Source organism: Dipodomys spectabilis, unplaced genomic scaffold, assembly GCF_019054845.1.
Source record: "Dipodomys spectabilis isolate Male_0828 unplaced genomic scaffold, ASM1905484v1 ptg000119l, whole genome shotgun sequence".
NCBI lineage: Eukaryota > Metazoa > Chordata > Mammalia > Rodentia > Heteromyidae > Dipodomys > Dipodomys spectabilis.
In genome coordinates, this window is record NW_024870796.1 from 4,747,423 (window position 1) to 4,774,931 (window position 27,509).

Below are 27,509 nucleotides of genomic sequence, written 5' to 3' on the forward strand. Positions count from 1 at the left end.
TGACCCCAGGCTCCCAAGGCTCCTTGGGTATGCTTATTCCCAGATTCCCCTGTACACCCTGTCCCGCTCCTTCCTGAGAAAAAAGCTGACAGGCCCCACTGTCTTCTCTTTGGAAGGAAGTTGCATGGCCACAGGTGTCATGGCTGGCCTAAGTCCTGCCTGCTAGGTGGCGAGGAAGGAGATTTCTGTGGGGGTAACAGAGGCCCGGGGGTAGGTAGATGGCGCATCAGCCCCCAGAACCCGGTACACCAGTTCCTCTTTCTCTTGTTCTAGTTGTCGCCTGATCCGTGTCTCTTCCTCCAGGGCTTGGTGGGCTAGAAGCAGATCTTCCGAGAGCTGCCTGTGGAGATAGACAAGTTCGGGGTTGTATACTGGGTATGAGGGATAGGAGAGGGTTCCCTAAAAAGTCTTCCTGAGATTTCTCCAGAATCCCTCCCCCTTTTTGCTTGGATGCCATTCAAATTCTGGACCAAGCACTATGGGCTTGAACTCTGGGCCTGGATGCTGTCTCTGAGCTTTTCAGCTCAAGGTGAGTGCTCTACAACTTGAGCCATAGAGCCACTTCTGGATTTCTGATGGTTAACTGGAGACATGAGTCTCACGGTTTTCCTGCCTGGGCTGGCTTTAAACTGTGATCCTCAGATCTCAGCCTCCTGAGTAGCTAGGATTACAAGCGTGAGCCACCAGTGCCTGGCATTATGTTAGGTCTTAGAAAGGCCTGGTCCCTTCTGTTATCTCTGATCCTTCTGAGATACTCCCAGCTGGAGATTTTGGCAACAGAGGTGGGGGGTGGGTAGGGAGGAAGATCAGGGGTGGAGGTGGGGTTTGGAATGGCAGCTACCTTGACACCATTGCCTGGTTCCGAGCTCGGACGTGGAGGTCTTCGTTCTCTTGCTGCAGAGTGGTGATTTTTTCCTCTAACATCAGATTTTTTTCTTTCTGCAACAAACCAGCATGAGCTCAGAAAGCTATTCAACCCCCATGGCACAGTGCGTGTGACACCTCTCTTTTTATCTGTGGGCCCTGAACACAAAATTCCTCCTAGACTAGATGTTACATTTCATGGAGAATTCAGATAACCTAAAAAGAAAACTAAAGAGTTATTATGACTGCAAACTTTTCGTTTCGTTATAGGAGAAAAAAAATTTTTTAAAGGTGTTGGTGGCTCCTGCCTGTAATCCTAGCTTACTCAAGAGGCTGAGATCTGAGGATTGTAATTCAAAGCCTTGGAGGGCAGAAAAGGCCTTCGGATTCTTATTTCCAATTAACCAGCAAACAACCAGAAGTGGAGCTGTGGCTCAAGTGGTAGGACATAAATCCTGAACAAAAAAAGCCAAAGAAGAGCTTAGGGCCCTTAGTTTAAGCCCTAGCATCAGCACATACAGACACACAGACAGACAGACAGACACACACAGAGAGAGAGAGAGAGAGAGAGAGAATCAGGTGCTCATGACTGTAATCCTAGTTACTCAGGAGGCTGAGATCTGAGGATGTGGTTAGAGGCAAGCCTGAGGCAGGAAAGTCCATGAGACTCTGATCTCCAAATAAACATCAGAAAACTGGAAGTAGAGCTGTTGCTGTAAGTGATAAAGTACTACCCTTGAGCACAAAATCTCAGGGACAGCACCCAGGCCTTGAGTTCAAGCCATACAACTGACAAGGAAGGAAGGAAGGATGGAAGGAAGGAAGGAAGGAAGGATGGAAGGAAGGAAGGAAGGAAGAAAAAAAAGAAAGAAAGAAAGGAAGAAAGGAAGAAAGGAAAAAAGAATTAATAAAGAAAACACAAGTGGCTGGGAAGGTGGCTCAGTGGTAGAGCGCTTGCCTTGCATGCTCGAGGCCCTGGGTTCGATTCCTCAGCACCACATAAGCAAAATGAAAAAAAAAAAAAGCCGGAAGTGACGCTGTGGCTCAGGTGGTAGAGCGCTAGCCTTGAGCTGAAGAGCTGAGGGACAGCGCCCAGGCCCAGAGTTCAGGCCCCACGACCAGACCCAAAAATAAATAAATAAAGAAAGAACACAAAACACAAAAAGCCAAAAACCGGACAACACACACACACACACACACAGTCACACACACACAAACACACACCCCCCCTTATGGGGAACATTGGAGATCGTTTGAAGTTCTGTGGCACACAGCAGCAGAGCAGAAGACTCCATCCACAGTGACACAATCTGTTTGGATTCTACCCTTGGGTGCTGAGAACTTTGTTCTCCTGGAGACAAAGTCACCAGATCCTCAATGCCCTCAGCCCCCTATACCTGCTTGGTCTTTCAACCTCACCTCTTTCCTCAGTCTCTGCCTCTCATATGACACCTGCCAGCTGCCCCAGATTAGCGGGGTCAGGCCCCCTCCCTCAGCATGGCAGGAGCAGCCAAGGAAAGCTCTGGATCTACATGACAAGGTGGCTTCTGACTGCCTGACCCACACCAGTCACAGATCAGCTCAAATGTTCTGCATGGCTCGGTTGGCAGTTTCAGGTTGCTGTGGACCCAGCTGGGGGCCACTGTACACACTTTACAAAGGAGATGCTCATCCCCCTCCCCCAACCCCTCCCCCAGCCACTCACTCCCAGCCACAGACCACTGTTTCCATGAGCATCAGCCGCTTGTCTAGCTCATGAATCCGCTCATTCTTCATCTCGATGACAAAGTGCAAGCTCTCCACCTCTTGTTCCCAGAATGGGCTGGGGCTCCCATAATCCTAGACAGAGACACAGAGAGACCTCATAAGGCTGGAGGGTAGACAAAGGGCGTGGCTATCTTTCCATAGTGTTGGATACATACAAGTAATCTTCCTCACTATGCTTTGCCATTGTGGATGTGTGTGTGTGTGTGTGTGTGTGCTAGTACTAAGGCTTATACTCAGGGCCTGGGTGCTATCACTTAGTTTTTTTTATTCAAGAGTGGTGCTCTATTACTTGAGCCACAGCTCCACATTTGGTTGTTTTTCTGGTTCATTTGGAGATAAGAGTCTCACCATCTCACAAATTTTTCCATCCAAGTTGGTTTCAAATCGAGATACTCAGCCTCCTGAGTTGCTGGGATTACAGGCGTGAGCCACCACGCCCAGTTACTATGCTTTATTGTCTCAGATCCAAAGTCCTTTGGGTAGGCCCTGGATTTGTCACAGTGAGGACTCTGTAGTTCAGCTGCTTAGTCCAAGCTAAGCGGTAAGTTTGCTATTTGTGCTTAGTTTCTGTCTGAACCAAGAGAAGCTGTGACTATTCCTAGCTCACATGCCTCTCTCTGAGCCGTATCTACTCCTTTACCCCCTCCCCCTCCAACAGAACGAGGACCATCTTGCTTCTAAGCCCCTGGGAAGGCCAGAATAACAGGTAGAAGCCTGGACTTCAAGGAAGATTGACTTCCCAGGATCTTCAAGGAGGACAGGCCTGCAAGTTTATTCAACTCCCTACCTGGATGTACTTCTTATAGTCCCGGCTTAGAATGGACTCCTCTACCCTCTTCATCTTGGCCTGAAAGGCCTCCAGCTGTGAGGTTAGTCTGGCTATGGTGTCCTGGAGAAGGAGACAGGAGGAGGGAAGTGGCCAGAGCCTGGTTCATCAAGGTGGACAGCACGGAAAAACACATTTCAATGCATCTGGTCTACCCTACGCAGCCATTGGAAAAACACATTTCAATGCATCTGGTCTACCCTACACAACCATTCAGGTTTGCCCTCACTTCAACCAGCGTCAAACATCCCAATCCTACCTCTGAGGGTCCCCTAGACCCCTAGGAGGATGGGGTCCTGGTGCGCAAAGGCCAGTGTTAGCCTGCCATTCAAAGCCCTTCCATGCCAGACCCAGTGAACTTTGCCAGTGTCTGCTGCTAACAGCGGGCAAACAGGTCACTGCCTAAATGCAAGGTGCTTGGTTTTGTTTTGTCTTCTTTTTTGTTTGTTTGTTTAATGCTGGTACTGGGGTTTGATTTCAGGGCCCTCTGTGCTTGCCCCTTAGCTTTTGGACTCCATGGTAGTGCTCTACTCCTTGAACCACACTAACATTTCTGACTTTCCTGGCTAATTGAAAATAAGTCTTATGGACTTTTCTACCCAGGATGGCTGGCTTTGAATGGTAATCCTCAGATCTCAGCCTCCTGAGTAGCCAAGATTATTGGCGTGAACCTCCAGAGCCCAGCCTCCACCAGGCTTTTTTTGGTCAGTTGTGGGGCCTGAACTCTGGGCCTGGGTGCTGTCCCCCAACTCTTCAGCTCAAGGCTAGCACTCTACCACTTGAATCATGGCACCACTTCTGGCTTTTTCTGCTTATGTGGTGCTGAGGAATCGAACCCAGGGCCTCATGCATGCAAGGCATGCTACCTTCCCAACCCCTCCACCATGCTTTTTGTACAAAGTGCATTCATCTCCTCAGGAGACCTTGCCTGTCCTGAGATTTCTAATCCATCTGTCAAGCCCCAGTTCTGATCCCCACCTTGCTCCAATTCTCTGCTGAGTAGGCACATTGGGTTAAGCATCTGCTTTTTATTGTCACTCATGGGGCTTGAACTCTGGGCTTGGGCGCTTTACCACTTGAGCCACAGTGGCGCTTCTGGTTTTCTCGTGGTTTATTGGAGATCAGAGTCTCACAGGCTACTTTCCTGCCCAGGCTGGCTTTGAACCACTCAGATCTCAGCCTCCTGAGTAGCTAGGATGACAGGCGTGAGCCACCGGCGCCCGGCTGCATCTGCTTTTATGCTTTCACAAAGCACTGGGCATCTACCAGCAGTCCTTGGGTCTGTAGGCCAACCTGATGGCAAAGCTCATGTCCTTACAAGCTAACATGAGGTCCCCAAGGCCAGGGGCTTGAACACATGGAAGGCCCCTCATTCCCCAAGGCCATCAGCTTTACCTGGATTCCCTTCCATTCTTCCCTACCCACACCGGACACGGCTATGGCCCAGCCTTTCTCACCTGAAGGGCAGCTTTGGCCTCCTGGAAGGAGTGGGTAAAGGCTTCTTTCTCCTTCTCATAGGAGGCCCGGAGGACTGTGGGGGAAAGGAGACCTCCATAAGCTCAGGTTCTTTTCCTCCCAAGCCTTCTGGAAAGTCCCCTAAGGACTAGAAAAGGATCCCTAAGGGCCAGGAGTCAGGCACAGTCATATCTACCTTTTGATCTCCTAGGCTTGTTTTAGGAGCTGTGCCAAAAAAAATATCCCAAGCATTAGCTTAGTGTGGTGGCACATGCCTGCAATCCCAGCTATATAGGAGGTGGAGGTGGGAGAATCAAGGTTCAAGATAAGGGAAAAAAAAAAAAAAGGTGAAGCCTCCATTTCTAGCAATAAGCCTGATGTGATGGTTGAGGTCTGTTATCCCAGATATTTAGGAGATGGAGGTAGAAAGATCATAATCCAAAGCCAGCTAGGGAATAAGTGTTACTTTATCTGAAAAACAACAACAAAACAGTACCTGAAAGTGAGAGGACTGAGTTCAATCTGTAGTACTGGAAGCACATGCACGTGCGCATGTGCACACACACACACACACACACACACACACACACAAAAGCTTATGGAGCCAGGCACTGGTATAGTCCTAGCCACTCAGGAGGCTGAGATCTGAGGATTGTGGTTTAAAGCAAGCCCAGGCAGGAATGTACATGAGACTCTTTATTTCCAATTAACCAGCAAGACTGGAAGTGGTACTGTGGCTTAAGTGGTTGAGTGCTAGCCTTGAGCAAAAAAAGGTAAGGGACAGTGCTCAGGCCCTGAGTTCAAGCTCCAGGACCTACACACACACACTCAACAACTACAATAACAAAACAAAGTTGGCAGAGTGAAGAGATTTATCCTTGCTGGTGTTAGGTAGTAGCCACTCTGGAAAATGATTCCGTTGTTTGTTTGTTTGTTTATTTATTTATTTGCTTGGTCATGGGTCTTGAACTCTGGGCCTGGGCACTGTCCCTGAGCTCTTCAGCTCAAGGCTAGCACTCTACCACTTGAGCCACAGCGCCACTTCTGGTTTTCTGGTGGTTCCCTGGAGATCAGAGTTTCATGGACTTTCCTGCCTGCTGGCTGGCTTTGAACCACAATCCTTCAACTTTCAGCCTCCTGAGTAGCTAGGATTACAGGCGTGAGCCACCAGCACCCAGTGATTCAGTTGTTTTTTTAAGAAGATACCCATGCCGTATTACATGAGTTATTCTCTGCTATGTGTTTTTCCCAGAGAAATGAACATTAATGTCCACACACAAATTTGTACATTACAAACTAGAATAGCTCTATTCCTAATCACCTCAAGCTGGGAACCCTTCCAAAGAACTGCACTAAGCAAGTGAGTAAATACACAGCAATGAGAAACAATCCATCACTGCACTAAGCAACAACTTGAATCTCAGATGCATCACATGAGAAAAAGAAGCCAATATAAAAAGTCATATTTATAAGCCAGGTGCTGGTGGCTCAAGCCTGTCATTCGACCTACTCAGGAGTCTGAGATCCAGAGGATCATGGTAAGAAGCCAGCCTCGGCAGAAAAGTTTGTGAGGTTCCATCTCCAAAATGATGAGCCAAATGTCAATCTGGAGACATAGCTCAAGCCGTAGAGCTCAGCCAAAATAAGCAGCAAAAATTTGGGGGCACGGTCAACTGTTTTAGATCCTGATTGCAAGGATGGCTGACTAGATAAATAATGCTGTACATAGAAAATCAATTTCCTGGTGGCATAATTGAACCATAGAAAATAAAAACAAAACCTAGAAAAGATAACAAAGGTTATTCCAAGCTATGATTTCATTCATCTATTCCATACACACACTTCTGGGGTGTGTGTGTGTGTGTGTGTGTGTGTGTGTGTGTGTGTGTGTGTGTGTGTGTGTGTGTGTGTGTGTGTGTGCGTGTGTGTGTGTGTGTGTGTGTGTGTGTGTGTGTGTGTGTGTGTGTGTTTCATTGGAGGTAAGAGGCTCATGAACTTTCTTGCCTAGGCTGGCATCAAACCTCGATCCTCAGATCTCAATCTCCTAAGTAGCTAGGATGACAGGTGTGAGCCACCAGCACCAGGCTGATCAGTAGTTTTCAACAGGATGTATTAGTAATTCAAATACAGTCCTTCAAGTTCCCAGTAAGGACTTCAGTTCTGTTTCAAAATGTTTTGTGCTCATGTGGCAATATGTTTCAAGATTCTTCTAATAGTTCAGACCTCTGTTCTAATTACTCAGTTTCAGGGAATTGATCTCATGTGAAATACAATGCTATTCACAGTAGCTAAAATGTAAACATTTAGACTCACAGGACTCAAGAAGGAGTGAGGTGTGGCTTAGAAGGCTTGCCTTTATTAGCATGTTTGTGGCCACATACTTGGAAACAAGTTTGATACAATTTAAAAGAAAAGAACAGCATGTTAATCCTTTTCATTGCCTGTTGGAAATCTATAGAAAATGATCATAAGCACATTGTGGGTTTGTTTATTTCTTTAGTTTTGTCCCTGAGCTTATTTTACTCAAAGCCAGTTAGTGTTCTACCACCTGAGCCACAGCACCACTTCAGGCTTTTTCTGAGTAGTTTCTTGGAGATAAGAGTTTCAAGGACTTTCCTGCCCTGGCTGGCTTTGAACTGCGATCCTCAGATCTCAGCCTCCAGAGTAGCTAGGATTACAGGTTTGAGCCACCAGCATGGGCCACAAGTGTGTTTTTAGAAAAGAAAAGTGATTTCTGAGGAAAGATCAACCAAATGATGAGGAGGAAAAATCAATATAGCATTTTCAAGGTTGATTTCAATATTATCTCTATCTATCATCTATTTATCATCCATGTATCATCTCTCTATCCCATCCCAAAAGAAGCTATACAAACTCCCAACAAGCTTGTTAAAAAAAGATGCTTAACAACTGAGTCATTAGAGAACTGCAAATCAAAACCACAAAGGAGCAGGTGTGGTGGTTCACACCTGTGAGGCTAGGAGGGTCAAGAGTTCAAAGCCAAACCCAGACAGGGTGGCTCATTTCTGTAATTCTTGCTGCTCAGGAGGCTAAGCTCTGGAGAATTAAGTTTCAAAGCCAACTAGAGAAGATGGACTAGGAAGATGGCTCAGTGGTAGAGTGCTAGCCTAGCATGCATAAGGCCCTGGGTTCAATTCCTCAGCACCACATAAGCAGAAAAAGCCGGAAGTGGCGCTGTGGCTCAAGTGGTAGAGCGCTAGCCTTGAGCTGAAGAGCTGAGGGACAGCGCCCAGGCCAAGTTCAGGCCCCACGACCATCAATAACAACAACAACAAAAGCCAGCTGGGACAGAAAAGGTCTCTAGACTCCATCTCCAATTAACCAGCAAAATACTCGACTCCAGGAGTGGACCAAGTGGTAGAGCACCTGCCTCTCGAGTATAAGGTCTTGAGCCCAAACTCAAGTATTTTAAGAAGGAGGGGAAGAAAGAGGAAGAGGAACAGCCACAGTACCATTTTGATTTTTGAGTGGTTAATTGGAGATTAGAGTCTCATGAAGACTTTTCTGCCCAGGCTAGCTTTGAACGCAAACCTCAGATCTCAGCCTCCTGAGTAGCTAGGATTACAGGCTTGAGCTACTGTGCCCAGTAGTGATACATCTTTTGAAGTTACCTGGCTGGATCTTTCAAATTGCTTGTTTTTAAGAAATAATGGATGGCTGGGAATGTGGCTTAGTGGTAGAGTGTTTGCCTAGTATGCATGAAGCCCTGGGTTCAATTCCTTAGTACCATGTAAACAGAAAAGGCCAGAAGTAGCTCTGTGGCTCAAGTGGTAGAGTGCTATCCTTGAGCAAAAGCTCAGTGACAGTGCCCAGGCCCTGAGTTCAAGCCCCAGGACTGGCACACACAAAAAAGTAATGGAGAAAATATACTTTGTTTATTTATTTGTTTGTTTGTTTGTTTGTTGTTTGGGGGGCTTTAACTCTGGGCCTGGGCGCTGTCCCTGAGCTCTTCAGCTCAAGGCGAGTATTCTACCACTTGAGCCACAGTGCCACTTCCGGCTTCCTGATAGTTCATTGGAGATAAGAATCTCATGGACTTTCCTTCCCAGGCTGACTTTGAACTGTGATCCTTAGATCTCAGCCTCCAGAGCAGCTAGGATTACAGGTGTGAGCCACCAGTGCTTAGCATACTTAAACTTTTGAATTATGGTATAAATTCAAATTATAGCAGACTTCCTGTTTCTAAGATCATATCTAAATTTCTGAAATTATAAATGCACTCTCTGGGGAACAACAACCCCCCCCCCCAAAAAAAAAAAAACAACTCTTTCTAATAAGATGAAGCAAATCATGCCATCACCCAAATCATGACACACACCTGTAATCCCAGTATTCAGGAGGCTGAAGCGAGAGGAATGCAGGTTCAAAGACAGCTTGGGCTATAGCACAAGACCATGTAATTCTTTCCTTCTCTCTTTCTCTCCTCTGCTCTCCTTCCTTCCTTCTTTCCTTCCTTCTTTCCTTCAGTCATGCTCCAAAGGAAAATTCTATCGTCCTTTTAGAGCCAAGGACTCTGTACATACACTCCAGGTTTGGCAAAGCTGACTGCTTGTAGGAGAAGAGGGTCACAGGATAGCCCAGGTGACCAGGTAACCACAGCAGGTAGCACAGGAGGCGGGGCCTCCCCGGGAGAGGGCTCTACCCTTACCTTGCAGGGTTTCTTCATGCTTTTCCTCCAGGGCACTTCGCTGCTCATCCAGCCTCTCTTGAAGCTCAAGCTCCCTCTCCTTCTCCACCTAGGGGCGAAGCATCCAGAGCAGGAGTAAGACTTAGGAGATTTGCACAGCACCTGGCAGCCATTTTGTCACACCCCGCCTGATACAGAGCTTGATGATCAATGCCTTCCCCCCTCATCCTCCTTCAATGAGGGGAAAGATGGCCAGAGAGAGAGGAAGACTTCAGTCGAGGCAGACTGATTCACTGGAAATACGAGTCTCACAGCCGGGTACAAGGGCTCACGCCTGTCATCCTAGCGACTCAGGAGGCTGAGATCTGAGGATCACAATCAAAGCCAGCCCAGGCAGGAAAGTCCGTGAGACTCTTATCCCCAATTAACCACCAGAGAACTGGAAGTGGCGCTGTGGCTCAAGTGGTACAGTACTATCCTTGAGCTGAAGAGCTCAGGGACAGTGCCCGGGCCCTGAGTTCAAGCCCCAGGACTGGCACCAATAAATAAATAAATAAAAGAATTCAATTCTTCTTGGAAAAAGGGGTTAGTGATGCTTACAGCAAAATTCAAAGTCGGGTCTCCTCTGGAATTCTCAGAGGAAAGTAGCTGGCCAGAGATTGCCGGGCCTTTACCTGTTGAGCCCATTTCGTCTTCTCTTCTTCATGCCGCTGGAGAATTCTGGCTATGTCCATCTCATGCTGTTGGACTTCCTCCGACACACACAGCTGGACAGTTGTGGCTGGAGATAAGAACGTAAAAACAGGCACTAGTAGCACATGTCTGGATTCCTAGCTATTCAAGAGGCTGAGATTTGAGGATCATGGATCAAAGCCTGGGCAGAAAAGTCTTATCTCTAATTAACTAGCAAAAAGCTGTGGAAAAGCAAAGCAAGAATATGATGAGGCCCTGAGTTCAAGCCACAGCGTTGGTGTGCATGCGCACCCAAATATACCTATGATGCATATTTTGTTTTGTTTTTTGGGTCTGGTCATGGGGCTTGAACTCTGGACCTGGGCGCTGTCCCTCAGCTCTTCAGCTCAAGGCTAGCGCTCTACCACTTGAGCCACAGCACCACTTCCGGCTTTTTTCTTTTTGCTTATGTGGTGCTGAGGAATCGAACCCAGGGCCTCTGGCATGCAAGGCATGCACTCTACCACTGAGCCACCTTCCCAGCCCCCTATGATGCATATTTTGGGGCCACAGAAGGCCTATGAATACCTCTTATGCCTCCCCTGACCTTTGCCATCTCCCAGCTGAAGTCAGGAGCTGCCTGTGTGCAAGAAGGAGACCACTTCTGGAAGTATATCCTTGGCTTAGAGAAACTTCAAGTTGGACCCTAGTGATGGAGATTAAAGGAGTCTATGACATGCCCAGCTATATGCCGCAAGAGCTGCTAATGTGTGACACTGGGGGTAATAATTGCACTAATGAGATTATGCAATCAATCAGAAAACAGTAGTAACTAAAACCTGATAATGACTCAGGTGCTGGAGGCTCATGCTTGTAATCCTAGCCTCTCAGAAGGCTGAGATCTGACCATCAAAGTTTGAAGACAGCCCAGACAGTAAAGTCTGTGGGACTCTCAGCTCCAATTAACTACCAAAAAGTCAGAGGTGTAGCTTAAGTGATAGAGCAACACAGAAATGAGCAAAAAAGCTGGTCACCAGAGGCTCATGCCTGTAATCCTAGCTACTCAGGAGGCTGAGATCTAAGGATCACAGTTCAAAGCCAGCTTGGACAGGAAAGTCTATGAGACTGTTATCTCCAATGAACCACCAGAAAACCAGAAGTGGTGCTGTGGCTCAAGTGGTAGAACACTAGTCTTCAGCTCAGGAGCAGCACCCAGGCCCAGAGTTCAAGCTCCACGACCAACAAAAAAACAAACAAACAAAAAAAGAAATGAGCAGAAAAGGCCAATAATAGCACGAGGCCAGGGCTGGGAATATGGCTTAGTGGTAGAGTACTTGCCTACTACACATGAAGCCCCAGGTTCAATTCCTCAGTACCACATACACATAAAAAGCTGGAAGTGGCTCTGTGGCTCAAGTGGTAGAGCACTAGCTTTAAACAAAAGAAGCCCAGGCCCTGAGTTCAAGCCCCAGGACTGGTAAGAAAAAAAAATGCACAAGGCCTTGAATTTAAGCATCAGTAGGTACCAGCACATGCACATCCATAAAAGTACTTATGACCTTACTAAAAATAATACAGATTCTTCACTCCCACTCATGGAGTGATCAGTGATGGGTCCCTAGGATCTTGGTCTCTTTGATGTCCTCGATAATTGTGCTATATAGCAGATGGGTGAACCTCACAATTCTGGTTCAGTTTGTTCATCTCTGCTATCACCCATGGCCTCTTGGCTGTAACAGAACACTTGAGGGGCGGGGTATTCATTCTATCATAAGGTAGTGCCAAGGGTGGGCAAGCAGCCAGCACACAACCATTCTTTTGAGATTGGGCTACATTTGCTCTACCTGCTGCTCCAGTCTTGAGGCTCTCATAGTCAGCTCAGGGACACCCAGAACAAAGCTCCATTTTTCTTCTCCAGTAGGGCACCAGAGTCTTGGAGAAAACCATTGTATTTTGTTTGTTCGTTTTGTTTTTGTTTTCAGTTGTGGGGCTTGAACTCAGGGCCTGGATTGCTATCCCTGAGCTTTTTAGTTCAAGGCTAGTACTCTACCACTTTGAGCTACAGATCCACTTCCAGTTTTCTGGTAGTTAATTGGAGGTAAGAGTCTTATAGACTTTCCTACCTGGGCTGGTATCGAACCATGATCCTCAGATCTTGGCCTTCTAAGTAGCTAGAATTACAGGCATGAGCCACTGGTGCTCCGGTCTTCATCATCATCATCATCATCATCATCATCATCATCATCATCATCAATTATCATCTTTATTATTACCATCAGTGCTGAGGCTTAAACTCAGGGCCAGGACACTGTCCCTTTGTTTTTGTGCTCAAGGCTAATACTCTACCACTTTGAGCTATAGCTCCATTTCCAACTATTTGAAGTTCACTGGAGACAAGAGTCTTACAGACTTTCCTGCCCTGGCTGGCTTTGAACCATGATCCTCAGATCTCAGCTTCCTGAGTAGCTAGGATTACAAGTGTATCTGCAACTTGGCTTTCATGAGCTCTCTCTCTCTCTCTTTTTTGTCAGTCTTAGAATTGGAACTCAGGGCCTGAGCAGTGTCCCTGAACTTCTTTTGCTCAAGGCTAGCACTCTACCACATGAGCCACAGCACCACTTCCAGCTTTTTCTGTGCATGTGGTGCTGAGGAATCGAACCCAGGACTTCATGCATGCTGGGCAAGCACTCTACCACGAAGCTACATTCCCAGCTCTTTCATGAGCTCTGTAAGTAGCACTATCAATGTTGTTCATTCTGGGATGGGTCCTGTGGTCGGTGGGGGCATCCACGGGATTGGCTACACACTCACCCGCATCCTTGTGAAGCGGACTCAGTTCCTGTGGTTCTGGGTGGGGTGGCCGGCTGGCTTCTTGGTGCCTCTGGAAGAAAGGAGACAACCAGGAGGTGAGGGTTCGAAGGTGATGGGAGGCCCTGCTGGGGCCCGTGTGCCTCTGCCATTGCCTGACGTGATCCCTAGTGGCCTGGGAACATGTCTGGAGCAGGAGTTCGAGGCCAGCTCCCTGCAGTCTACTTCCAGCTTCCATCCATGGATTCTCCTTTTCCCTCTCTTCCTTCTCCTTAAAAGTGTCTGGACCTTCTGCATCCAAACCCCTAATTCAGTCACCAAGCCTCCTTCCGGGCCTGTGGCTACCCCAGCTTCTAGCCAAGTTCCCTTCAGTGTCATAGGGTGCTGAGGCAGCTCAAGCTAGAACTTTCTGGGCTTGAACTCTGTCACAGGGTGGCTTCTGTTTAATGACAGGAAACTGGGATCCAGCATGCACCAGAAACTCCTTCCTACACAAACATCTGAGGAAATGTGAACATATTCAGCTTAAAGATGAGGGGTGGAAAGCTGGGTGCAGTGGCTCATGCCTGTAATCTCAGCTACTCAGGAGGCCGACAGCTGAGGATTACAGTTCCAAGCCAGCTGTGAGACTCTGATCTCTAATGAACCACACCAGAAAACCGGAAGGGGCACCATGACTCTACGCGGTAAGAGCGCTAGCCTTGAGCACAAAAGAGCTCAGGGACAGCGCCCAGGCCCTGAGTTCAAGTCCCACAACCACCACCACCACCAACAACAAAAGTCTTCTAGAATAATCTGCTCTTCTCCCTCCTCCCCACAGTGCTAGGACCAGAGCCTGGCATGTGTGAGTCTGTGTCAAAGTGAAGGAATCTCAGAGCCTCTGGTACCCCCAAATTTTCTCAGTGGCTGGGAGGGAGGAGAGGGGAGGCAGTTAAGCCAGCTCCTCTACCCTGGACTGGAAGAAGGAGGGAGATAAATGCAGATGCTTGTCTCTGGCCCTCATGGGACCTGTTGAATCTGGGTAATGTTTTCAGAGGAGCCAGAAGGCTTGCATTCCAGTCTCAACCCTTCCCCTCCCCGCTTCCCCCTCCCCCCTCCCATTTCCTGCCCTGTCAGGTGTCAATAGGAATCTAGTCATTTTACTAGATGATTCCAAAAAGGTTTTGAGCTCCTCTCAGAAAGCACTGTGAGGCCCTCTGGTTATTACAAGTGAGGAAACTGAGGCACTAAGAGGTTTCAGACATGATTACAAGCCAGGCGCTGCTGGGCTCACTCCTGTGATGCTAGCTACTCAGAGGAGGCTGAGATCTGAGGATCACGATTTGAGGCCAGCCTGGACAGGAAAAGTCTGTGAGCCTCTGATCTCCAATGAACCAACAAAAAAAATACTGGAAGTGGTGGTGTGGCTCAAGTGGCAGCATGCTAGCCTTGAGCATAAAAAGCTCAGGGAGAGCTGGGCGCTGGTGGCTCACGCCTGTAATCCTAGCTGCTCAGGAGGCTGAGGTCTGAGGATCGCGGTTCAAAGCCAGCCCGGGCAGGAAAGTCCATGAGACTCTTATCTCCAATAAAAACCATTAGAAAACCAGAAGTGGCACTGTGGCTCAAGGGTAGAATGCTCGCCTTGAGCTGAAGAGCGTAGGGACAGTGCCCAAGGCCAGAGTTCAAGACCCACGACCAACAACAACAAAAAAAGCTCAGGGAGAGTACTCAGGCTGGGCACTGAGTTACTGGCATAAAAAACAAAAACAAAAAAAGACATGGTCACAGTTGGGCTTGGCTACATACAGCTATAATCCTGATACTTGGGAGGCTGAGACAGGAGGACCACATGTTTAAGGCCAGCTTCAGCAACACAGCAAGACCCTATCTCAAATAATCAAACAAAGTTTGTTTTGTTGTTGTTGTTGTTGTTCTTGGGGTTTGAACTCTGGGTCTGGGCGCTGTCCCTCAGCTCTTCAGCTCAATGCTAGCGCTCTACCACTTGAAACACAGCGCCAATTCCGGCTTTTTCTGCTTATGTGGTGCTGAGGAATCGAACCCAGGGCCTCATGCATGTGAGGCAAGCACTCTACCACTGAGCCACCTTCCCAGCCCCAATGTTTGTGTGTGTGTGTGTGTGTGTATGTGTTTTAAGGCATATAAGGAGCTAGGCATTGAAGGCTCCACCTAGCTACTTAGGAGGCTGAGATCTGAGGACTGGAGTTCAAAGCCAGCCTGGGCAGGAAAGTCTGCAAGATTCTTACCTCCAATTAACTTCCAAACCAAAACCAACCCAAACCAAAAAGCTGAAATTGGAGCTGTAGCTCAAAGGGTAGAGTGTTAACCTTGAGGCCAAGAAGCTGAGACACAGTGCCCAGGCCCTGAGTTTGAACTCAGGATCCAGGACTGGCCAAAAACAAAAACAAAAAACCCAGGGTGGGGTGGGGTGGGGCGGGGCATCCGGACTGAGCTCTGAAGAGGGTTTGCAGCTTCCTGAGTCACCGGAAATTTAAAAAAAACGAGTAAGCTGAAGAGGTGGCAGGCATCCAGGCCTGAGAAACCTGGGTCCAGCTTTTCCATGTGACTTTAGGTAAAGTCATTTCCCTTCTCTGAATCTCAGTTTCCCCATCTGTGAAGTGGGAGATCTTCTCTGAGTCCCCTGCATAATAATCCTGAGGCCCACCTATGAGTTTCAGTTGGAGAATTCTGGAAGGTGTCAAGACCCAGATGTTTAAACAAACAAACAAAAAACACAGAACCAGGTACGTGTGGCTCACGCCTGTCATCCTAGCTACTTGGAAGGCTGAGATCTGAGAATCATGGCTCAAAGCCAGCCTGGGCAGGAAAGTCTGTGAGACTCTTATCTTGAATGAAATAGCAAAACAGAAGCTGGAAGTGGAGGTATGGCTCAAGCAGCAGAGCACCAGTTTTGAGAAGAACACAAACACACACACACACACACACACACACACACACACACAGAGTCATGGAGAAATTAGAAAAGCTCAGATTGGGTTTGATGAGAACCTCAGAACATGCTCACATGCTTTTTTTTTTTTTTTTTTTGTCAGTCGTGGGGCTTGAACTCTGGGCCTGGGCGCTGTCCCTCAGCTCTTCAGCTCAAGGCTAGCACTCTACCATTAGAGCCACAGCGCCACTTCTGGTTTTCTGGTAGGTAATTGGAGATAAGAGTTTCATGTGTTCATTGCAGCCTTGTTCATAATAGCCAAGATACGGAAACAACCCAGATGCCCCATGACAGATGAATGGATCCAAAAAGTGTGGTACCTACATACAATGGAATATTATGCAGCCATTAAAAAGGACAAAATAACGCCATTCGCAGGGAAATGGATGGACCTAGAGCAAATCATTTTGAGCAAGGTAAGCCAAGAGCAGAGAGACAAATGGCACATGATTTCCCTAATATGTGGATGTTAAATCCAACATGCAAGGAGATATGACAAAGTAAACAGGACTCAAGAAACAAAGGATTGAGGCTGGGAATATGGCTTAGTGGTAGAGTGCTTGCCTAGCATGCATGAAGCCCTGGGTTCAATTCCTCAGCACCATATACAAAGAAAGGCTGGAAGAAGTGGTACTGTGGCTCAAATGATAGAGCGCTCGCCTTGAGCTGAAGAGCTAAGGGACAGTGCTTAGGCCCAGAGCTCAAGCCCCATGACCGACAAAAATAAATCAATCAATAAATATATCTCACAGTCTTATGAAACAAGCAAATGAAGCAGAAACAAGGTGGAGAGAAGCTGTCCAGCAGTTCTTCACCTTGGGAATCTTTCTAGAATGAAAGTGGGGATGGGGAGGAGAGAGGGCCCTGAAGAAGCCTCAGCCTTTCATGCAGACTCCAGACCTGATCCTTCTTCCAAGACATGGCTGTCTGTGGGTCTTCAAGGCTGGTGTGTATTTTGGAGGTGCTTGGCCAGTCATTCTTGTTTCAATTAAGGAACTGAATGAAGTATTGAAGGGCCCTGGAGCATTCACCCAACTCCTCCTTTGTCTGACAAGCCCAAACAACTCTACCCACTCATCTTGGCTGAGGAAAAGTTATTAAAAACCCCCAGAGGCAAACCGATTTCCAATATCACCTCTTCCTTTCTAGATAGAACATCAAGAGGTCAAACTGAGTACAATGGTTTCTGCCTGTAATCCCGGCTATTCAGGAAGCAGGGATTGGGAGGATTTGAGGCCAGTGAGGGCAAATAGGGAGACCCCATCTCTACTAAAAAGCTAGCATGTCATTGCTAACCTGTCATCCCAACGATCAGGGAAACAAACATAAATAGGAGGATCGCAGTCCAGGCTGGTCTCCCCACACTTATTGGAAAGAAAATAACTAAAGCAAAGGGAAAAAAAGGACGGGAGATATGACTCAAGTGGTAAAGCACCTTCCTGGCCAGGGCAAAGGATCTGAGTTCAAACCCTAGGTTATCAGCCTAAAATACCGGAGGCAGAGATAAGACTGGAGGTGTCAAATGCTGCCAAGAAGCAAGTCCTGAGAAACACGCAGATTCCCAGCAGGGCATGGAGCAATTTCTTTCCATTTCCCTCAGGCATGGACACACCAGATTCACCCCCTAGAGGCTGGGCCTGCGGGGCTGGGGTGACCGCGGTCTCCAGGGATTCAGGTACACTCTATGCAGAAGGTGACCGGTCAATGTCTGGACTTGGCCTGGGCGGGGCCTCAGCACCCAGAGGGTCACAACTGACCAATCACAGCCCAGGCCCCACTGGTTGAGGGAGAAGCAGGAAGGAGATAGGGGTGGAGGCCCAAAGGAGGAGACTTTGGGGGAGAGGGGGGGTGAAGGGGGAAAGGGGTGGGGGGGGGGCAGGAAGAAAGACAGAGCCTCGCCTTCTGGCTGTGGTTGAGAACATGTTTAGCATTCATACCTAAGATACAAGAGACACGGATTATAAGAGGACCGGAAATACAGGCCTCAACTTCCCTAATCTCGAAGATGGGCAGAACTGGTTTGGCCTAAGGAAGGTCTGAATTTGATTTGATCGCACCCTCTACGAATGCATGACACAATCTAGGGTCGCCCTGGCTCCCAGTCTGCCCAATGGGGAGAACCATGGTTCTCTGAACACCTGCACTCCACCCTTCCCCCAGCACAGTGGGGGCGGATGTGGTCTCTGGGGCTCCTATTTTTGAGCATCAGGCAAGCAGGCCGCCATCCAGCTGATGGATGAAAGGTACCTGGGCATGGTGGGGGGCGGGGAGTACCATTTTCCTCAAACATCCTACCCCAGGTACATCTGCCCAGCCAGTCCACGCACAGAGCCCCACAGAGCCCCAGGCCTCCAGAGCAGGGCTCACTGCTTAGATGTTGGGCTTGCCAATATGACTTTCCACTCTTTCTTTCTTTTTCTGTCCATCATGGGGCTTGAACTCTGGGCCGGGGCACTGTCCCAGAACTCTTCAGCTCAAGGCGAGCGCTCTACCACTTGAGCCACAGCGCCACTTCTGGTTTTCTGGTGGTTCATTGGAGATAAGAATCTCATGGACTTTCCTGCCTGGGCTGGCTTTGAACTGGGATCCTCAGATCTCAGCCTCCTGAGTAGCTAGGATTACAGGCGTGAGCCACTGCTGCCCGGCTTTCTCTCTCTCTCTCTCTCTCTCTCCTTCTTTCTTATGACAGTACTAGGGGTGGAATTCAGGACTTGGGCACTATTCCTCAGTTGTATTGCTCAAAACTGTCTCTCTACCTTTGAGCTACAGCTCTACTGTCCAACTTTTTTGCTGGTTACTTGGAGATTAGGGTCTCATGAAACCCTGGGGGCTCATGGCTATCATCCTGGCTACTCACGAGGCTGAAATGTGAGGATTGCTATTTGAAGCCAGTCCCAGCAGGAAAATCTGTGAGACTCTTTATCTGCAATTAACCACCAAAAAGCGGGAAGTCCCAGTGTGGCTCAAGTGGTAGAGCACTAGCCTGGAGGACAAAACCTCTAGTAATGGTACACACACACACACACACACACACACACACACACACACACACACACACACACACACACACACACACACACACACACACACACACACACACACACACACACACACACACACACACACACACACACAGCGCATGGGCTTTTCTGTCCGGGCTGGCTTGTGAACCTGGATCCTCAGATCTCAGCCTCCTGAGGCTTTCCTATTTTCGTCTTTTTCAGAGCTCGCCTGTCCCAGTTCTGGAGACAGCTCAAGAGTTGGCAAAAGCACTAAACACCATCTCTGCATTTGTGTTAGCCAGCAGGCAGAGGGACTCCAAAGGAGCTGGGCAGAAAAATAGTATCAGTCCAATGGGGGACGGTGGCTTAGTGGTAGAGTGCTTGCCTAGCATGCATGAAGCCCTGGGTTCGATTCCTCAGCACCACATACGCAGAAAAAGCTGAGAATGGCACTATGGCTCAACTGGTAGAGCAGGGACAGTGCCTAGGCCCTGAGTTCAAGCCCCAGGACTGGCAAAAAAGAAAAAGAAAAAAACAATGTCAGTGGCTGAGCATTCAGAATGGAGTAGGCCCTGGCTTGTCACTCACTTGCTGTGTGACTTTGGGTGAGTATCCTCCCCTCTCTGGGCTTCTGTTTCCTCTTCTCCACAGCAAGACATTGGGCAATGGGAACTCTAAGAGCCCTTTGGGTTTTGCAATGCTGTGGACAGGGAAGGAGGAAATGAGGTCACATCGCTCTCTCATTCTCCTTCTATTCGGTCATGCTGGTTTGCCAGAGGCCGGACATGCTCAGCTGTCAGCTCTCCTCATGGTGAAGGCTTGGGTAAAAGACCTGGAAGGAAGGATCTTGCTTTGAAAGATCGAGGGGAAGGATCCTGGGCTGGAAGTAAGTGCCACAGCTTTGAGCAAAAGGGACAACAATGTCCAGGCCCTGAGTTCAAGCCCCAGGACCAGCACAAAACAAAGGAACAAACAAACACCAAATGAAACAAAAATAGATCTCCATCAACCAAGACAGAAAGCCATTCCGTAGAATATCCACATGCAAAGAAGCGATTTCCATGGGTAGCTAAGTGTACACACAGTCATGGGGAAAAGTAGCCAAGTAGGGTGGCTTGTAGATTCATTGCTTCTACCTCAGTTTCTCTGATCTCCTGGCTTTCTTCCCCTTTCTTCTAAAGATGCCAACCATTGGCTTAGGGCTCATCAAAATATATAGGATTGCATGCTGCGGTGTCTCACGCCTGTAATCCTAGCTACTCAGGAGGCTGAGATCTGAGGATGGCTGTTCAAAGCCAGCCTGGGAAGGAAAGTCCATGAGACTTTTTGCCATTCCTGGGACTTGAACTCAGGGCTTGGGCACTGTCCCTAAGCTTCTTTTGGCTCAAGGCTAGCACTCTACTACTTGAGCCACGATGCCTCTTCCAGCTTTTTCTGTGTATGTGGTACTGAGGAATTGAACCCAAGGCTTCATGCATGCTAGGCAAGCACTCTACCACTGAGCCACCTTCCCAGCCCTCCATGAGACTCTTATCTCCAATGAATCACACAAAAGCTAGCATGGTACAGCGGCTGAAGTGGTAAAGCATTAGCCTTGAGCAAAAAAAAAAAAAAAAAAAGGCTCAGGGACATTGCCCAAGGCCTAAGCTCAAGCCTCAGGACTGGCAAAAAGAAAAGAAAAGAAAAAAGTCATCTGACCTTAGTTGGATCTCCATCCACAACTAGAAACTCACCCTCCTCCACCCCTACCGCCTTGGTTCTGCTCTGGCTACTACTTTCTCATGAGAAGGAAGAACGGGTCTCCGTTAGCTTCCTCCCACAATGCTGCCTTCTGGAACAACAGAGTTCAAGGCTCAGGTAGGCAAGACTGTAACGCCCATCTGTTCGCACAAGGACATGGTTGTCCATCATCTCTATGTCCCCGTGGCTTTCCCTTGGCCACCAATCCGGGCAGTGAGGTCCACTGCCACCTGCTACTCAGGCTCTTCCAGCCTTTACAACCTCGATGCATCCAGTAATAGGCTCTGCACAACTCTTGGACACAAGTGTTTATATGCACAGGCTGGGTGAGGTAGCTTACACCTGTAATCCCAGTTTACTTAGAATCCTGATTCTAGGCTAACTTGGGCTGAAAGTTAGTGAGACATCCTCTCAGCCCTTCTCACCCCCTCAACTAGCAAGCTGAGTGTGGTGGCACAGGTCTGTAGGCCCGGCTAACTTAGGATGTGAAGGTACGAGGATTGGGATCTGAGGCTAGCCCTCAGGTAAACACTCAAAACCCCATCTGAAAAAATAAAGTTAGCCAGGTGCCAGTGGCTCACACCTGTAATCCTAGCTACTCAGGAGACTGAGATCTGAGGATCCCAGTTCAAAGCCAGCCTGGGCAGGAAAGTCTGTGGGACTCTTATTACCAATAAACCACCAGAAAACTGGAAGTGGCTCTGTGACTCAAAGTGGTAGAGTGCTTGCCTTGAGCTGAAGAGCTGAGGGACAGTGCCCAGGCCCAGAGTTCAAGCCCCACGACCAATCAAAAAATCAAAACAAAACAAATCGCAGCATGGCCCACAGCACATGAACAGACAACAAACACAACACACAGAGGCACAAAGAAGTCAAGCCAGCTCCAAGGTCACAGTTTCAAGGTCACACTTCCAGCTATTATGGAATTCAGTTGAAAGGGAACTTGCACTCAAGCCCAGAGCCTGGTTGTGGTGGAGGCAGAAATGTGTGCCGAGTGAATAAAAGAATCCATACACTCAGCACACACTGAACTAGGAGAGCCTGTGGGATTCCTAATTCTAGTGAACCAGCAAAAAGCAAGATGTAAAGGCGTGGCTCAAGTGGTAGAGCACCAGCCTAGAGTGGAAAAGCTAAGGGACAGCACCCAGGCCCTGAGTTCAAGCCCCACGACTGGCATAAGAATCAATACATTCAGATTAAGGCCTGTGTCCTTAAGATGGGTTCTGTTTAAAATAGGCACTGTGTGCGCATGGGTAGGCAGGCGTCCTTCACTACCAGCTTCCTCCCTCTCACCTGGCCTAACAGCTGGAGCTACACAGGAATGGCCCCAGTAGGAATGATTCCCACTCAGCCTCCACCTATCTGGCCTCCTCTGGGGTGTGGCCACGCTAGCACTGTGGAGAAGGGCTTAGAAACCAGGCCTGGGTGGCCCATGCCTGTAATCCAAGCTACTCAGGAGGCTGAGATCTGAGGATCCTGGTTCAAAGCCAGCCCGGACAAGAGTTCTTTATGTCCAATTAATCAGCAAAAAACAGAAGTGGAGGTGTGGTTGAAGTGGGAGAGCACCAACTTTGGGTGAAAAAGTCAAGTGAGAATACCTGGTCCTGAGTTGAAGAGCAAGTACTGGGACACATGTGCACACGTGTACACACGTACACACACACACACACTTAGACAAGAGGCAGCCTAGAAGGTGAACACAGATGCTCAGAGTAACAAGAGCACAAGCCACTGAGCCCAGCAAGCCCTGGCTGTTTGTTCTAAGATAACTAGGGTAAAGGCCTTTGTGCCAAAGGGCTTTGTATCCATGAAGAAGAAACAACTGGAGTTGGGTGCAGTGATGCATGCCTATCATCCCAGCTACTCTGGAGGAGGTAGAAACAGGAAGATTTCAAGTTGGAGGCCAGCCTAAGCAAAGTTAGTGAGACACTATGGCAGGGTATAAAAAGAAAACAACAACAAACCACCAAAAAAAGCGAGACCTGGGGGATGTGGCTCAAGAGGTTAGCACCCTTGCTTGACATGATTGAGATCCTGAGTTCAAATGCCCACCGAAAAAAGAAAGAAAAAGAAAGCCAGGCACCGGTGGCTCACACCTGTCATCCTAGCTACTCAGGAGGCTGAGATCTGAGGATCATAGTTCAAAGCCAGCCTGGGCAGGAAAGTCCATGAGACTCTTATCTCCAATGAGCCACCAGAAAACCAGAAATGGAGCTGCGGTTCAAGTGGTAGAGCGCTCGCCTGGAGCAAACAAGCTCAGAGACGACATCCAGGCCTTGAGTTCGAAGCCTCCCAACTACCAACAACGAACAAACAAACAGTTTTGTTTTTTTAACCACTGGAACTTTTCTCCCTGGACTAAAATCAGTCAGGGAAAAGGGGGAGCACCGACCCCCCCCAGTTTGGAGCCTGTGTTGAGCCCCCCCCCTCTTCCCAGTAGGCAGAAAACTTTTTCCTTTTGCAGAAGCCAAGCTTGGGGGGGTGGGGGTGAGGGGCTAGGCAGACTGTAGAGGGAGGAAAGGCTGACCCTTGGGGACCCTTCTCCCCCATTGTCTGTGGCTCCCGGTGGTCGGGCAGCACATTAGGTTCTGCGGGTGGGGGTTTGCAGCTCCAGGCTCTGACCTTTCACGGGGGCCGGATCAGAAGTCAAGGGGTAGAAGATCCCGGTGCAGGAAACCTGAGCAGAGTCCCTTGGGCCCTACTCACCCAGCTCTGAGGCCCCTTCCGGGGTGCAGTGGGGAGGGTGGGGGGGGCAGGAAGGGAAGAGGGGCCAGCTGAAGGCCTTGATCTCCCCCTTGGCCTCTCCTAACTACCCCCAAGGGCAGCGCACAGGCCAGCCCAGTAGGGCCTAGAACCCAAGCTGGGGAGTTGGGGGGGGGGGTGCACAGGGATGGGGGGGTGGGTGGGAGGAGGGTGCAGGGAGGGGGGTGGTGGTCACACTTCCTAACAAGTCCCAAAGTCAGTGCCAAAGCAGCAAGGGTAGCCGGGGCCACCGTCTGAAGTTGGGGAGGGTGACCCTAAGACATGATTATAGACCCTAAGAGAAGCCAAACAAGCCAGTGTCTGGTCCTGAGCACCCCCCCACCCCCCTGCCCCCCAAGAGCCAAAGCCTGGCCCAGGGCACCTGCCAAGGAGCAGGAGGAGGGCAGAGCCCAGCCGAGACGGCAGGAGTCAGCCACAGATCCCGGCCTGGGCGCCCCAAGCGTGGACTCAGCCTGGGGGGGGGGGGGATGGGGGGACCCCTCCTCCTCTGCCCCCCTCCCCGGCTGTGTCCCCCCCCCCCCCGGCCAACCAGAGGGAATCCAGGGGCACCACCCTCCCCCCCAGCCCACCCCCGCACCCCCTCTTTGCTCCAAGCAAACTTCTCCCCCCCTCCCCACGCGCACCCCGCGTTCTGCCTTGTTTACCTTTTTGGGGGGGTGGCAGCAGTTCAGTCCGCTGTGTCCGCTGCCCATCCTCCTCTGCCTGGGCTGGGAGAGGTGGGGGTGGGGGGAACTCCAGGGGTTCCCCAGAAATCGCTGTGGTCCGGGCGCCCCCTCGCCCCGCCGCCGCCGCCGTACCCCCCTCCGGGCTGGGGCGCCCGCGGGACCCTGAAACTGAACCTGGAAGCTGCAGCCCGGAGCCCGAGCCGGGGCGGCCGCCGCCGGCCGTAAATCCCCGCAGAGCCGCGCCGCCGCCTCGGGGACGCCCGCCGGGGCCAGGTCCTGAGCTGCAGACTTCCCGCAGCAGCGCACGCCTGCAGACCAGAAAGAGGCAAACTGTGCCTTTGGGAGCCTGTCAGGAGGCTGCGATCTGAGGATCAGGCTTGGGGTGGGGGGAGGATGGGGTGGGGGGGAGATGGGGCTCAAGTGCTAGAGCACCAGCCTTGGGTGAAAATGAGCTCCAGGACAGAGTCCAGGCCCCGAGTTCAAGTCCCACACCCCACCCACCCTCCCCACCTCATACAATTCCTTTTTTTTTTTTTTAAGTTGGTATACATGCAGATAATGCCATTTGCCTGTGGAAGGGTTGTTTCTGACCTTGGTTGGTTGGTTTTTGGTGTTGTTTTTTTTTTTCAAATTAATGATCTTGTTTCTTTTTCTTTTCTTTTGTTGGTCGGTCCTGGGGCTTGAACTTGGGGCCTGGGCGCTGTCCCTCAGCTCTTCAGCTCATGGCTAGCATTATACCCCTTGAGCCCCAGCGCCACTTCTGGTTTTCTGGTGGTTTATTGGAGATAAGAGTCTCACAGGCTCTCCTGCCAGAGCTGGCTTTGAATCATGATCCTCAGATCTCAGCCTCCCAAGCAGCTAGGATGACAGGCGTGAGCCACCAGTGCCCGGCAGTATTTTTTGTTTCCTTTTCTTGCCATATTCTTACAAAGAAGGCATTATTTCCTCAGTTGTATGTGTGAGGATAAGGAGCTCAAAGGTACAAAGTGATCTTTCTATGTCTCTGTCTCTCTCTCTCTGGTCCTGGGGCTTGAACTCAGGGCCTGGGCACTGTCCCTGAGCTACTTTTGCTCAAGGCTAGCACTCTACCACTGGAGCCTCAGCACCACTTCCAGCTTTTTCTGTGTATGTGGTACTGAAGAATTGAACCCAGGGCTTCATGCATGCTAGGCAAGCACTCTACCACTAAGCCACATTCCCAGCCCCCTCTCTTTCTCTTTTTTGATGTAGACTTAGGCTTGAATTCAGGGCCTGGGCATTGTCCCTGAGCTTTTTTGCTCAAGGCTAGTGCTCTACCACTTGAGCCACAGCTCCACTTTGGGCCTCTTGGTGGTTCATTGGAGATTAAGAGTCACAAAGACTTTCCTGCCCAGGTTGGCTCAAATCATAACCCTCAGATCTCAGCTTCCTGAGTAGCTAGCGTGACAGGGGTGAGCCACCAATGCTGGGCTGTCTCTGATATTTTAAAGATTTTGCTTTTTCTCCTTCTTGTCAAATCCTTGCTATGGCTCAAGTGGTAGAGTACTTGCCTTGAGCTGAAGAACGGAGGGACAGTGCCCAGGCCCAAAGTTCAAGCCCAAACCTCAAGACCGACCAAAATAAATAAATACATAAATAAATAATCACTTAGAGCTGGGTGCCAGTGGCTCACGACTATAAGCCCAGCTTCTCAGGAGGCTGAGATCTGAGGATCAGGGTTCCAAGCCAGCCCAGGCACAAAAGTCAATGAGACTCTGATCTCCAATGAATCACCAAAAAAAAAAAAAAAAAAAAAAAAAGCTGGAAGTAGAGCTGTGGCTCAAATGATAGAGTACCAGCCTTGAGCAAAAGAAAAGAAGGAAGGAAGGAAAGAAAGAAAGGAAGGAAGAAAGAAAGAAAGGAAGGAAGGAAGAAAGGAAGGAAGGAAGGAAGGAAGAAAGAAACAAAGAAGGAAGGAATGAAGCTCAGGGGCAGCACTCAGGCCATGAGTTCAAACCCCCAAACCAGCACATAAATAAATAAATGGAGAGAGAGGGAGGGAGAGAGAGAGAAGGGTCTAAGGAGGATGGGATTGGGTCTGGGAGGACTTCCTGGAGGAATCACTAAAAGCTAAAACACATTCATGCCAGAGGAATTCCAGAATCTCAGATTGGGATGGAATTGGGGGCTTGGCTTCTGTTTGGGTCACTGAGATCACTTGACTAATACAAACGCCCTGGGGGTCATTTCCTTTTAGGGGTTAGGCAACCTATTTCCAGCGATGGGGAAATCACTACCTGTCTGTCCGTCTCTAAGCGGAAGCAGAGCATCTGGGCGGAGTAATTGTGAGAGTAATTGTAAGATGATCAAATGTGAGTCAGGGGAGGGAAGGGTAGGAAGTTAGGCTCTGAGCAATTTGTGTTGTGTCCCGGTTGTGTACAAAGGAGAAAATAAAATGGATGAGGAGGCTCAGTGGGGAAAAGACTGGAAAGAATTACGCAGAGATTATCTGTCACGAGAAAACAATAATTTCCTCATGCACAAAAAAGTTCTGCATAGCCGGGCGCCAGTGGCTCACGCCTGTAATCCTAGCTACTCAGGGGGCTGAAATCTGAGGATCGAAGTTCAAAGCCAGCCCAGGCAGGAAAATCCATGAAACTCTTATCATCAATAAACCACTCAGAAAACCAGGAGTGGCGCTGTGGCTCAAGTGGTAGAGCACTAGCCTTGAGCTGAAGAGCTGAGGGACAGCACCAAGGCCCAGAGTTCAAGCCCCGTGACTGACAACAAACAAAAAAAATTGGCTCATAATAAATTGTATATAATAGGGGGTTTGTTTCATCCTGACATTTCTATTCATGTGTGCAATGTGTTTTGATCACATTTACTCTATTACTCTGTGTGTGTGTGTGTGTGTGTGTGTGTGTGTGTGTGTGTGTGTGTGTGTGCGTTCATACATGTGTTCCTGGGACTAGAACTTAGGGCCTCATGCTCTTCCTTAGCTTTTTCTCTCAAGGTTGGTGCTATGCCACTTAAACCACACCTCTACTGCTGGCTTTTGGGTGGTCAATTGGAGATTAGAGTCGTAGATTTTCCTGCCCGGGCTGGCTTTGAACCACAGTTCTCAGATCTCAGCTTCCTGAGTAGCTAGGATGACATGCATGAGCTACCAGCACTGAGAAATCTTTATTGTATTTTATTTGCCAGTCCTCAGCTTGAACTCAGGGCCTGGGCACTGTCCCTGAGCTTCTGTTGCTCAAGGCTAGCACTCTACCACTTGTGCCACAGCGCCACTTCTGGCTTTTTCCTGTGTATGTGGTAATGAGGAATCGAACCCAGAGCTTCATGCATGCTAGACAAGCACTCTACCACTGAGCCATATTCCCAGTCCCCA

At 49.2% G+C, this 27,509-nt stretch overlaps 1 protein-coding gene across 2 annotated transcripts; it reads right to left on the minus strand.

The window, feature by feature from the left end:
• Positions 1-26,228, minus strand: Ccdc69 (coiled-coil domain containing 69). Of its 2 annotated transcripts, XM_042688986.1 has the most exons (10): positions 26,224-26,228; positions 24,137-24,188; positions 13,044-13,113; positions 10,235-10,341; positions 9,582-9,669; positions 4,915-4,988; positions 3,419-3,520; positions 2,584-2,703; positions 842-939; positions 1-340 (listed from the first exon to the last, which is right to left on the minus strand). In XM_042688986.1, exons 2-10 carry the CDS (start codon positions 24,182-24,184, stop codon positions 163-165), a joined length of 885 nt encoding a protein of 294 aa, XP_042544920.1. In that variant the 5' UTR covers positions 24,185-24,188; positions 26,224-26,228; the 3' UTR covers positions 1-162. The 2 variants fall into 2 exon arrangements, with proteins under 2 accessions (XP_042544920.1, XP_042544919.1); XM_042688985.1 differs by lacking the exon at positions 26,224-26,228 and having other exon boundaries at positions 24,137-24,300.
• Between the last annotated feature and the right edge of the window lie 1,281 nt (positions 26,229-27,509).